This window comes from Takifugu flavidus, chromosome 8 (genome assembly GCF_003711565.1).
Source record: "Takifugu flavidus isolate HTHZ2018 chromosome 8, ASM371156v2, whole genome shotgun sequence".
NCBI lineage: Eukaryota > Metazoa > Chordata > Actinopteri > Tetraodontiformes > Tetraodontidae > Takifugu > Takifugu flavidus.
This window is the reverse complement of record NC_079527.1, coordinates 7,549,340-7,562,553: the sequence shown is the minus strand read 5'-3', so window position 1 is coordinate 7,562,553 and position 13,214 is coordinate 7,549,340. Positions and strand designations below refer to the sequence as shown.

Sequence of the window (13,214 nt, the reverse complement as noted above, 5' to 3'; positions counted from 1 at the left end):
ACGTAGATAATGACAGGTTAGGTTGGCAGTGACCTTTGTTTTTGTGCAAAGTCAGATTTTATTTTAAAACAGGAATACAACCCTAATCACAAGACTCTAACATATATGAAATATTTAACCCCGATATCATTTAATTTTTAAAACAAGCGACCAAAACAAGATAAGCCCTCAGGACCTACTAAAGGAGCCATTAGAACACATGATGGCAGTGCGAAGGAATGTGTTGTCCCCCAATCAGCTGCAAGCAATAAAAAAACAAACTGGAATGCATGTGTTGTTTTTCCCAAACTTAGCAAATATTTAATCTGTAGAAATCATATTGCTACCCCATCTATAAGTTCCAACGTCTACAAAACTGTGTCAGAGGCTTCAAACCGGTAAAACTTGTCCGTGACAGCAGCGTGTTTTTGTCCTGTTGACTGGAGGAGCAGAACACAAACAAGACTTTGGACATCATCCCCATCTATAATGAAAGCTTTGAATTTTATGAGTTTAACTGGAGCTGCTGCACTGGGAAGGATTCCACCGTCTGTGCAAGTGCAGACTGGGTTTCATGTCCTGCATAACAAAGTAGGACCGTGACTCACAACAGGCGTCGGGTCGCATGTGATCTCTGATCGGGGGGAAGCAACGACGGCGGCCCACCTGTGAACATAATCTGCAATTGTAAATCAAAGAAACGTGTAACATTTTCAATCTCATGTATAACAGAGAAGCAGCCGGTAAGGAGTGGTACAAACTCGCACAGTTCAAATGAGTTCCGCAAAATGTCAGTGCCAAACTAAAAAAAACAACAAGATTTTATAGGCTCAGGCCTTTTAATTCACTTTGGTTCCCCCCATTTCTGAAGAAAGTTGAGTACACAGAGGTATTTGAAATAAACTTTAATAGATACAAACAATTCTACAAGGAGCAAAAATAAAAAAAAGTTGCAAGCAAGGGAAAATGAAGGAGTGGCACACTGATTTCTGCACACTTAAACGAAACTCTAGAATTATCAGGGTTCTAATGTGGCACTCGATGCATAACACACTAGCAGTCTGACCTTTTACTGCAGCTGTGGAGCACTTTGTGGAGGGTTTTTTTTTGTCACTGTGGTGGATAAAATTGGAAGTTAATCAGTGGCAACACCTTGCACCATCATGGTCATCATATTTTACTGGACAACTTACATCTACTGGAAGAATGTGTGTAAACCAACAAACAGCTCAGAGAACCACTGGTGCAGCACTCGCGTCCTGACAGCAGGTGGTCAGAAAATTACCGAGTAGAGAATGAGTAAAAGAAAGATTTTAAAAACAACTGACAGAATTGAGGGGGAAAATCCTGCAGTTACGTGCTACAGTGATCACAGTGACAAAATCCTTACATTAAAATGTCTGCAGATAATGGTCCTTCTCATACCTTGATGTCAACCAAGGGAGTACACTTTGACCTTACACTGAATCTTGCATGGGGGCACCTCAGCATACCCTGACCGCATCGGGTTAACCTGTGTTCTTCATCCATCACTCATTTAAAAGCATCACGTCTAAAACCAAACTTGATTTTGGCTCGTGCTGATGTTCAGGTTGACGCGCATGCCGCCACCTTGTGGCCGATCGTGAGCATTGCACATCTGCACCAAAACCAAAAAGGGTTGCCCCCGCCAGGAACAGCAGACAAACAAAATTAAAAGGCTAAGTCACAGAATCTCTGAGCTGGGAGGTTAAAGGAGAGATACTGACCCCATGTGCCGTCACGTGACCTTTACTTAACCACCAGGCCCTCATCTGGATCAGCATGTGCATAGTGTGGAGTGTTTCCTGAATTTATAGTGAGAGATTACAATTGCAAAGAGTCATAAAAACAGAATAAGAAACCTGACAGGACGTCTGGCCACTGATAGAGGAGGCTGCTCGTAGGCCGAGCCAGCGTGGGAAGTGTGAGCAATGTTGTCAGACGGGTTTTTAACCCTTGGAGGATCCCAGAGAAACACGAGGAGGCAGAGAGCCCTGGGCGTGCTGACTGTGATATGTTTGCTAGCACCGTCATTGGTAGAGCAGGTAGTTCTTGAGAGAAGCTGGCAGCGGCAGTCTATGGATTTCATTCAGGCGTTCTCTTCCTAACGCGACGCGCACAGAACGCCTACACAGATCCATTAGAGAGAGGGGTTCAGCTAAGGAGAAGAGACAAAAGAACACGTAAGAAATGCGTCACATATTAAAAACACTGAATGAAAAGCAAAATGTTGAGTGCAGTTAATATTAGTGGAGAAAATCAATCCTGTACAGGTAATTCTGGGACACGCCTGATTTATATTTAAGCCAGAGTCAAAGATACCAGAGATATCAGTCAGTCGGTCTCATCACAGGACCACAAGGACAAAACTCCAAACACAGAACGATTGTTAGACGTTCGGAAGAAGTTTGAACTTACGATCAAGTCCATTTATGTAGCGGATCCGGATCTCACAGTGTCCCCACACGGCGCTCACCACAGGGTACAGCTTCCTGCCCTTAAGTCCTCTGAACGCCACCCCCAGATAATGTCCATCCACTATGTAGCCAAGAGTCCCCTCGTCCATGTCCAAGACCACCAATAAGGAGTCTGGAATGATGAAGGTGTCGTCTGACTCCAGGAACGCCGGGTAGCTTTTCCCAGGGTGATTCTTGCCATCGTGGTGCAGTTTACTTCTGCACAGGTCCCAGCCCCAGGACTCAGCGTTGCTCCCTACCAAGGCCGTGTAGCCCACCGAGTGCAGGGGGGCGTCGCTAGTAGCCACGCCGACCACAGCGTGCGTCCCCCTCTGACGCATGGCCCAGCTGATCTCCCACACATGCAGTCCCCTTGTGTAGCCAACACGCCCCCTGATGGCGTCTGTGCTCTGCGCCACTGGGTGCCTGTGGAACACCAGCTTGTTGTCGTCCTTGACGAAGATGTTAAGCGAGCGGTCGTCGTTATTCCACGAGTGCTGGACCTGGACGTCCGGGCCGGCGGGTGGCATGTCCAGCAGCAGATCCAGCCGAGATGGCTTGGTGTGATTTAGGGCCTGCAGCTCCTGCTTTAGGGGACTGAACGCCGGATCCCGCATATCAATGGTTTTAATGCCACCTGGGACTTTCTGCCCCATGCTCCGAGCAGGTGCGGCACCTTCCTCTTCCTCCTCCCCCCCTCCTTAAATATAAATGGGGGGAGTAATTGGCTACAGGCCCAATCTTCCACCGTGCTCCTCCAACACCACAAGCTAGTTTCTGCTTCGGTATCAGACGCAGGGGGCCACTGCCAGACTAGTCAATGCCGGAAACCTACCAGGAGAAATTAAAGAACCCGTGTTAAAAATTTGACAGAACCAGCCATTATTTTTTTATGTTTGACCAAGAAACTGGTGGCAAACCAGTGCATTAAAGGTGACAGCATACTCCAGTTTATTGGACTCAACAAAAAGAAGGCACTAGTTTAAAATCAATCATACAATTTGGAAAGATTACATGCTCAGAGTAGAAGACCTATATCAGCAGTAGACCTGCCTCAAGAGCTGATTTGTGACATCTATATTAACTAGAAACAGTCTCGCACGACCACAGAAACGTATAATCCATCCAACCACTTCCTGTAAACTCCTGCCGACTCCCGCTCGGGGCCATGGGGAGTACCAGTGTCTCGCCCAGTCGCCACAGAAACGAACAGTGAAGCAACTCGACGGGACACCAGTCGGTCACAGAACAGACACACACACACACGTAGCTGGTTTAGGGTCTCCGATCGACACGTGTATGTTTGTGGAGTGGAAATAAACTGGAGTACCTGGAGAAAACTCACACAGGGTCTTAAAATGTCTTAAAAAACAAAGTTGCTCAAGATCGTTGACCCCCCCCCCCTCTTCACTCATCCAGCACCACATCAAAACAAGGACTACAATATTTAGGTGTGTTGGAAAGTGTCTGTACACACTCAGCCCGGCTGAGTTGTAGGTTTTAGTTCACCAGGTAATCTCAAACTGGTTCCTGTGCAGTCACTCCTACCTAAGACTCGGCTGACGCAGGTTGGGTGGCGCGACAACATGAATCATGACTGGAATACTTTCAAAACAATTGGATCCCACTGAAAAGATGGCGTGTGGGTGCCAAGTCGCGGAATGCTTCCATGATGCAGTAGTGATTCACTGATGTGTTGAATCTGCTAAAATCTGATCAAATGGAGTTATGGCTGTTCAGGCAGCCATATTAGCCCGCTAACCCTCTGAGTGGTTCTGAACCACTCTTTACATGTAATCTATACATGCTTCACAGGGATACGCCCATCTCCTGTCCTACTTTGGCTGAATGAGTCAATTAGGATAGAAGAGCACAAGCACAGAAGGAGAAACAGTCAAGAATGATTTAGTTAGTTATATTCAATTTCCCATAATTGCTACAGCTCCAGCTTTCCTTCAAACAGGATCTCTCACAGGACTTGTGAACGCACGCTCCACTTTTCTGAGAAAATAAACTCTGATGTCTATGTAATAAACAAAATGTGGCGATAAAGAGTTTATTGTGAACATGCGAGGCGATGCTAAGAAAGGGTGACTTTGAAAGCACCCACGAGCTGGTGCGTCACTAGCATCCCCACAATCCCTAAAAATAGGCCTGTTGCCACTGCAGGAGCTGCTGGTAAATACTGGGGGCAGGAATCTTTCAGGAACTGCTCCTCTCACTTGGTTGCGTCCTCACTGCTGGGTAGGATCCTCCGATGACGTCACGCGTTTCAATCAGTACAAAAACGTTGTTCTGACTGTGGCGTCCCCCAGCTGAGCCGCAAAAATCATCAAAAAAAAACAAGGAAGGAGGCAAACATGGCAGTGCAGTACTCCAAAAGATATGATTTCCTATAGGCGTGTGAAGTCTTGCCCATGTGACATTTTTAGTTCCGATCTATTTCATGTGCAAGGCGGCAGATGCTGTGGACAAGAGGAGAAGCGGCGTCTGCTAGGCTAACGCTCCTCTGCTGCTGGCTTCTGTGTCACATTTGGCTTTATCCAATCAGCATCCCACCCAGGAGATCTCAGTACCTACCCTGGAGCAGGGACTCGCTTAGGCCCAAGAAAATGTAAATGGCCCTTTGGGGGAAGTTTCTACAGTGGAGACACCCACCTATTGCCCCAGTAGCATAGAAACACTGCAGACGTTTCCTATCATTGGTCATCAGAGGGAGAGAAATAATGTATGAATCGTTGCTCATTTCCTTTCACCGAGATCAAACTTCACATTAGACAATAGCGCCAACGCACATAAAGGATGTGAATCCACAGACGTGTGGGGACATCTCGCCGCTGCAGGTGTGACCACAGCTGATCGTTGGTCTTCCCACTTCCTGTTTCTGCTCAGCTGAAGTGAGCATTGTGCTGAGGGGGAAATTGTGCTGCTGGGAAGTCCACTCTAATTGAATTGTAGACAAGAGTTCATTGAGTAGTGCTTTGGCTCTTCTTCTAATGCAAGTAAACAACCACTTAAATGGGTCATGTCTCTGCGGTGATTGGAAAACAGGGGGGAAGAAAGAGCGAGCGGCGGGAGTTCAGCACCTCAATGTAAACAACCTCCTTTTCAATGCCTGTCCAGCATTCAGGGAGAGTGAAACGTGTTAATTTGAACTCAGACGTCCGTCCGCACCCTGCGAAGGGCAGACCTGCAATACACAGAACATGTGCGAGTGCATCAGAAACCAACCCAAGCAGGGAGGGTGTTTCTACATTTACCTTGTGCTTCCAAACGAACACACCCATTAGCAGAATAGTGATACATTTGTGTCGAATGCTTGCCTGGGCTGGTCAGGGGTTCCTGGGCCCCTGGGTTGGTTTGGAGCTTATTAAAATGCAAGAGGAAGGGCTTGTTGGGCTTGCTGAGCCAAGGAAACACTTGTCTCTATTGTAAAGCCAGAATAAACCGGGCCCACCTGAACCCAGACCCGAGCTTGTTTGTTGACCAGCGGAGTGCAGAAAGCTGAGGGTTTAGCAGAGGCAAGGTCAGCTGATATTTAAAGCTCAGAATTCTTTTGCAGCAACATGACACAAGTGAGACTAATGGATCCAAACGTCTTTGGCACATCTTCCACAAAGGCTTTTTCTGTTTGTTTTCTTTCCTTCCATTCAACAGTGACTGTTACACAAGGTGTAGTCAAAGTGGTACCGGGTAGGACGGAGGAACTGGCATCTGTTCCCAGCAAACAAGGAACAAGCTATCAAAAACCTCCAGGCAAAGCAAATCAACGTTTAACTTAAGTAGTGGTTTTAACTCTGCTTTTCCCCCACAATTGACACGTTCATAAATTTACGTTTGCAGCAACATTAAAGCTTTTGTCTCCGGTTTAAATGGCACTTTTGAGAGTGCTACTTTGTTCAACTAATACGATGACAGTAAACAGGTAAAAAAGAGTGACTAAATTACAAGAAATCTGTGCGTCATCAATGAGGTCAGCCCAAACATATGGAACATGCATCGCAATTGAGGCACACAAACAGCCGTCTCCGTTATTAAGAGCCTTTAGATCGTCCACAGTCTTCCTCAACATAAACACCATCTTATGGTTGCGTCTTTTTTATCAGTTAAGCGAGCTACACTCAGGTTGGTGACCGATAAACTACCTGATAACCTGCTGACCGGAGGCCCCGCAGACCGCTGACCTACAAATGCTTGTCATGCTAGCTTACACGCGCATCTTCAGGTGGGCGCTCGAGGTCGCTCCACGAGCCCTCACCTGCCGCGTGCTGCTCGCGCTCCCAGCCCAGGCACAACCGGAAGCGGCGCTTCAGTCAAATCATGACCCGCAACGCTTCACCGGAGCACAGGAGACGTTTTGTTACGCGACGAACAGAGAACAAGGCTAGCGTGGACCGCAACAGCTCCGGAGTCACACCGCCGCGAGGTTATAACAGACGGAGCTGCTCTCACGGCAGCATACGCGGGGAAGTACACCCCCGCGGCGTCACCGTTGAGGACGCATACGCTAGCGTGATGCAAAGAGAAAACACACGAACCGTAACCAGTCGGCAGCCACCATATGAGCAGGAAATGGGGGGTGGTGATGCGGCGTAGGGGAAGACAGAGCTGGTGAGGCCAGGTGAAGCTCCCGTCTTCGTCTACTCCATCAGAGTTCCTACGCTGTCGTCTTACCTTTCACTATTTCTGGATGGACGATAGGTGATCGATGGTGGCTGCGTTCTAACATCCCTGGCGTCACGTGGTCCAACGCTCCCAGCTGCTACCATGGATTAGCGCCTCCCCGCTACCGGAAGTGCGCCTGTCGCTGGATCCGCGGCTAGGCTAGCCGATGCGAGTGTTTCTAAAGTTGCACATCTGCTCCTACAACAACTTTAGAGGCGGCGGTTCAGGCATTCGGCGCAGCAACATTGTTGTTGTTTGTTTGTAACCCGAACGCACAGTGTGAAAATGTTATAAACTTTTAAAATCTATTATTATGAGTCTGCAGATATGCGCTCGTCATTATCGCCAATGTAAACCTCACTTCGGGTTAGCTCTTCAGAAATCAGCAGTATCTTTAAAATTGCATTTGAGAAATGATTTTAAAACAGCGTGTAATATGTGGGGAATAATGACAATAATAAATAATGCTTTACACACTGCTGATACACATTTAGTTTAAGATGTATTGCCTTATACGTAACCATTAAAATTACTCAGCTGAATGGAAAAGTTGCTTTCAAATGCAAGATATATTTTTAGGAGTTAATAACTTACAGTTAAATACAGTCAGCACTTTTAGTTAATATAAGTCAAGCGGTCTGTGCCAGTATTCACAGACATTTGTCATTCTTCCTTCATAATCGGGTACATGTGACATGTTAATATGAGATGCCATAATTAAATCAGTTTTTACACACACACTTCCACGACCCACATTGAATTTTTATTGCTTACACAGACTTTGACCCAACAACTTGACCCAAGTTGCTGCATCTGTCACACAGGATTGGGATTGTTAAAAATATCCATCTGAACTCATTCCCTTGTAACTGTTATATAAAGACTTTTTTGGTGAACTTTTTTTTTTAAAATTTCTTGTGTTGTCTTTCCTGTATAGCATTGCTATTGTCTTTGTATTTGCTGTTGTGTGACTAATGTGCCAGAGAGAGGTGTGGTTACACTGTCTGTTCTGTAACTAGAGCAGAATAGATAAAGTCAAATTTGAACTTTGCTGGGATTGTGCATTTTCTTTGTCTTTCTTAGGAATTATTGACCTAATTCCTGCAGCCTTGTTGAAATATGAGCACACATGCATCTGCATGTGCATCGATTGCAGCGTTTACTTAAAGGGCCAGTGTTACTTGTACCTGCATATATTTCACAGCAGAAGCTTCTTCAAACCTGCATCAAAAAAATCCCAAAGCTCTTTTTTCCTGACAACACCGATTTGGTTGTGTTGTTTCACCCAGCCTTCTTTTTCTTAAATTTCTTGGTTTGTTGTAAGACATTCCAACACATCTTTGAAAGATGCGTAGAAATGTGTATTTATGCATTTAATTCCAATTGATATCTGCTGTAAGACACTAGTGCCCTCTAGTGGTTCCTCACAAACTGACACCTTGAGTCTCAGAACCAATCGCAAATAAAACTTGCAATTTCTGACAGAACCGCCACATCTCAGTAGCACGTGTTGGTGCATGTTTTGGACAGTAGTGGAAACTCATGCAGAGTGTCACATTTGTCACTATCTAGAAACGACCTTATGTCTTGTGTGACTGGACCATTGCTCAATTTAAATCCTGGCTCAGTGGGGTGACTTAGCACCCCCTACTCTTGTCTCCCACTGAAATAAAAATCCCGTTTTCCCACACAATGATGGAGCGTTGTGCTGAGCTTGGTGATATCTCCACGCTGGAGGAGGGGAGCGCAGACATGCTTATGCCTCCCTTTTAGAAACCATCATTTCAGCAGGATCAATAGTACGCCCCACTCTCCAGCTGACAAAGTGCACCGCCTCCGTTTGGGGTGGGGTGGAGGGCCACGCTGCAAGGCACGTCCGTGCAGCCAGAGGTGAATGATAGCATGCTGCGTCAGACACTCCTCAATAAGATGCAGTTTTTGAGGAGGGCCGGTGGGTGGAGGCTGTCCTCAAGCAGAGGTTGCAGTTGCAGGGAACATACTGATGAAGCTACAGAAGTAGTTTCAGCTGTCAGGCGCTCGGAGGGTTTACGGCCTCACAAACCCGCCAGGAGATGAATAAAGATCAGCAGCCAGTGCAGCTTAAAAATATTCTTGCCGGGTTTGAATCGTCCTACACCTCTCTGACTGTACTGGAGGTTCAAATAGAATCAGGCTGCAGGTGAGAGCGCGGCTCATGTTTCAGTTGACGGCTTGCAATATAAAACCTGAACAGTCGCGTTTTGGGAAGCAAAAATGCTTGTGCAGCAGTACATCTCACGGCCTGAATTGGTGAGCATTGCATTGAGGTTTAGAATATCACAACAGCTATGAGTTCTCCAGGAGTTTGCTGCTCAATCAGAATTTTGAAGAAGTGCGCATCGATATGTATATAAAGTATATGCAATGGAGGGAGCACACCTTGGTTATTTTTGTTCACACCTTGGTTATTTTTGGAGCAGTTTCTTTGCTCCTGCGGGTGGAAGCAGCCCTGACTGGTTGAAGGAAAGGGAAGGTGTCGGTGGAGAGAGGTGCACCACTGCAGGACGGGGAGATGTGGACGGGACAGGATGTGTGGTGCAGTACCAGCAGCCCCTCTGCTCACATCGCTGCTCCTTCGTCAGGTTGCCTGCAGACTTGAATGCTGCATTGCTGCTGAGGCACAGCGAGCCAATCAGGAGTGGAAACTGCACACCAGGGAAGAATCTGAGGTGGAGAACAGACTCAGCGCTGCTCTGCCGTTCTCTCAGAACTGCAGACCCACAGATGGGGTTCCGTTAGTACTTTCAACTGGGCTGCGGGTTTCAGGTCACTGATGGGTTCACGGACACGGCGAAAAACAGATTTCAGCCCACTCAGCAAATTTGGTCTAAATATTCACTTATAATCTCTGAATATGGTTGGCTAACCCCAAAAATCCAAGCCCAGGAAATTAGGTGCTGCTTTTAAAGATATTGATGAGTCATTGATCGCTATTCATGGGCTTGCTAGCAGCTAATTGCCTGAGGGCAGAGATCAGCAGGGGTGAGAGGTGAGATGGCAGTGAAACCAGAGAAATTCCGGTTTTGTTGTATGGCAGAAGCGTCATTTTCCGAGACACTTCAACTGCAGCTGCTGACATTTTTTAAAAAAAATCAAAAAAAAAAATCAGACAGATGGGAAAAATCCGCTGTGACATTTTCTGTAGGAAATTCAGGCTGACTGTCTGCTCAGATGATTAAAAGTTGTAGTGGAGGACAAGTCGGGCAGCACCGCAGAGAAATAAAAAGCTGCTCGCCGTTACTGCAGATAAAAGGTGCTAACTTCCAGACAGATGCTATCTCTTTAAGTGTTAAGGCTTTATAATATGCAGTTATTATTAAACAGAGGTATATTTATTGGGCACTTTGGTAACATGAGTGATAAAAACTTGAAGTGTCAATTCATCAAAGCCACGGGAACGCCGGTGAAAATACCTGCTGTGTTTTCTGTCTTCCTGGTACATGACTTAGTTGTGATTATCGTTAGCATCCCCCCAAACACATCCAATTAACGAGACAAATACAGAATTATTCACAGAATTTTCAAGTGATTTGATTTGCTAAAAACTTCACACACATAACGGTGATACAGGACACATAAAAATGACAGTTTTATAACGTATTTTTAAGTGTCCAAGTTAAGTGCTGATGACACAGCGATCAATAATTTAATTATCTGAGCTCTATATTCAATTTTGGGCTGGTAGCAGAAATTGGCAGAACAGCAGCCCAAACTGTAGGGAAAACTGCGATGGGAGTTCTTCCTTCTTTAACAGCATCATCGACCAGCTTGTATGAATTCTCCGACAAATCTGATGACGTATCGATTGATTCCGCAGCTGAAAGCACACCGACAGTTCCTTCATTCACCGTTGTTGGTTGAGACACTGACCTTGTGTGACGTCAACACTGAGGTCGTGAAACCGGTAAGAAGGCCAGCGTTTTGGTGTGTGTGTGTTTTATTTTTTAAAACCCTCTCTTTTCCCAGCATAATCATGAAATAAAGGCTTTGTTGAAAAATGTATTTATTATGAAGAAGAACAACAAATAAGGGTCTGGAACTCTTCATTAATGAGACACATGCTGTGAAAAAAGCCTGCGTCCAATATTTATACGAGTGGCAAGACACAATGGCTTTTATTTAGAAATGAAAAGAACAGAAGAGCTCGAGGGAGAGTTTGAAGGAGAAAGCAGGTGAGAAGCTGACGGAAGTGGGTGCTAATACAAATCTGTTGGTTCCAGGCAGCTTTGCGTAATGATATTTGACCTTGTTGTGTGTTGCTGTCAGAGAAGAGGCTGATAATCTGGTTTCAGCTTAACTACTGTCTTAAAATAGTAGAAAATTTGATTGTCAATTGTAACTATTAATATAAGCTATATTTACATACTTTAATAAATGATTGCAGTCTTATTTGATAAATTACAAACATTCCACTGGAGGTTTGTCCTGCTGGAATCTTTATCCATTGAGGTCGAACAAGATGCTTCCCAGCAGAAGTCACCGGTTTATTTATGCGTATACCTGCATCCACTGGAGATTCACAGGGAGATCAGACTTCTAACCACCAGAGCTACACCATTCAGATCCTTTATTGCTAAAATCCTGTCGCGCTCCCTCAGAAACAGCACGCACCCATCAATCTTCTGGGCCTTCGTGCAGTCAGTTGAGGCAATCCTCCACCTCGTCCTCCTCCTTCTTCTCCTCCTCCTTCTTCTCCTCCTCCTCCATTGAACATAATGGAGAATTCCTCTGAACTATTGAGTAAACAAGACGAGCCACTGAGCTTTTAAATCAATGTGTCTATTACCTTTTCCACAGAGATCAATGGAGGGGAGAAAACCAGCCAACTCCATTATCTACTCCTGTCAAGACTAGTAATCCCTGGATAACCTGTCTTCTCCTCAAACATTAACATCAGGGTCCTTTGGTGACAGCGGGTAAAGGAGGCCTACATCAGCGATGATAGCACCAGCATCTCTCATTATCCTTCAACCTGAACACAAACCTGGGCTCCAACCCGCCCCCAGCTAACACGGTAATATTAAGATAAGCAGCGAGCCGGGGGGGCCTATGTAGCCACATTAGCCAGGTAAAGCAGAGCGAGGTAATCTAATAGGACGTGTTATCAGGCCCTTCCTCATGGCTTATTCATCACAGGGGATGCCATTACTGAGAAGGGTGTAGGTGTGTGTGAGGGATATGCTGGCGGGGGCATTTTCGCTGGTGTCAGAGAGTACACAGGGAGGACAGGCGCTGCTGCAGCCCACCTCAGCACAGCATGCACATTGCACATGCAGGAAGCAACACCGTCCTCTCCACTGGCAAGTCAAACTGTTATGGACGGCCACTTTTCATCAAACAGCGTGGTGGTATTATTGATATACCGATTCAGCAAAATGTGCCAACAGTGCTGGATCTCACAAGGGCAGATCCAAACTAATCAAGAAGAAAGGCCTTAATATAATACCAAACACTGATGTCCTTAAAACAAGCCTGGCTTGACGCGCTGCCTTCGGTGTTAATGCGCTGCAGGTGGGACAAAAGATCACATGGTTCAGCTCGGGACGCAGTGGCGACGAGGCCGCTGCACTGCTGCAGAGAGCAGCCGAGGATGTGCGAAAATGCACCAAATCTATCAGGGAGCCGCCGTTTTCCAATTAAAAGCCATGTGACCCTCTGCAGTAGTGATGGCTGAAAGTTTGAAGCTAGCCGCTTACTTTAGGAGCTCACGTTCAGAGTTGCAAGGGAGGAATGTGGTCAGGCACTTGTGTAGTTCAACACAATGCAGGATGTCACCGGGGCAGCAGAGCATCATGGGCCAGCAAAGAAAAGACTACGGGAAGAGGTACTGCAGGTACAGTGATGACGACACTTTAGCTAGCCACAAGCTTCATGTGACATTCGGGTCAAACCGTGTCTCATCTGTAATAATTATTCATTTAAAACTTATTAACAAGTTCCTATCAAGTTTTTGGATGTTGCACCTGCAAGCTGTCCCTCACTCTCACGCCCCACAGCTGCGTTTGTTGTTGAGCGCCAATGAATAAAAGAGGATGGAGAGTTGCGCCTGTGCAC

General features: G+C 46.0%; 1 protein-coding gene and 1 long non-coding RNA gene across 4 annotated transcripts; one reads left to right on the top strand and one right to left on the bottom strand.

Moving 5' to 3' along the window:
- Positions 1 to 869: 869 nt before the first annotated feature.
- On the bottom strand, positions 870 to 7,266 carry spsb1 (splA/ryanodine receptor domain and SOCS box containing 1). Of its 3 annotated transcripts, none has more exons than XM_057041624.1 (3): positions 7,131 to 7,266; positions 2,419 to 3,287; positions 870 to 2,158 (listed from the first exon to the last, which is right to left on the bottom strand). In XM_057041624.1, exons 2-3 carry the CDS (start codon positions 3,110 to 3,112, stop codon positions 2,031 to 2,033), a joined length of 822 nt encoding a protein of 273 aa, XP_056897604.1. In that variant the 5' UTR covers positions 3,113 to 3,287; positions 7,131 to 7,266; the 3' UTR covers positions 870 to 2,030. The 3 variants fall into 3 exon arrangements, with proteins under 3 accessions (XP_056897604.1, XP_056897602.1, XP_056897603.1); XM_057041622.1 differs by having other exon boundaries at positions 6,995 to 7,218; XM_057041623.1 differs by having other exon boundaries at positions 6,715 to 7,164.
- On the top strand, positions 6,941 to 8,172 carry LOC130530455 (uncharacterized). Its single transcript, XR_008951842.1, has 2 exons — positions 6,941 to 7,077; positions 7,158 to 8,172. It is a non-coding gene; the product is annotated as an uncharacterized LOC130530455 (long non-coding RNA).
- The last annotated feature ends 5,042 nt before the right edge of the window (positions 8,173 to 13,214 follow it).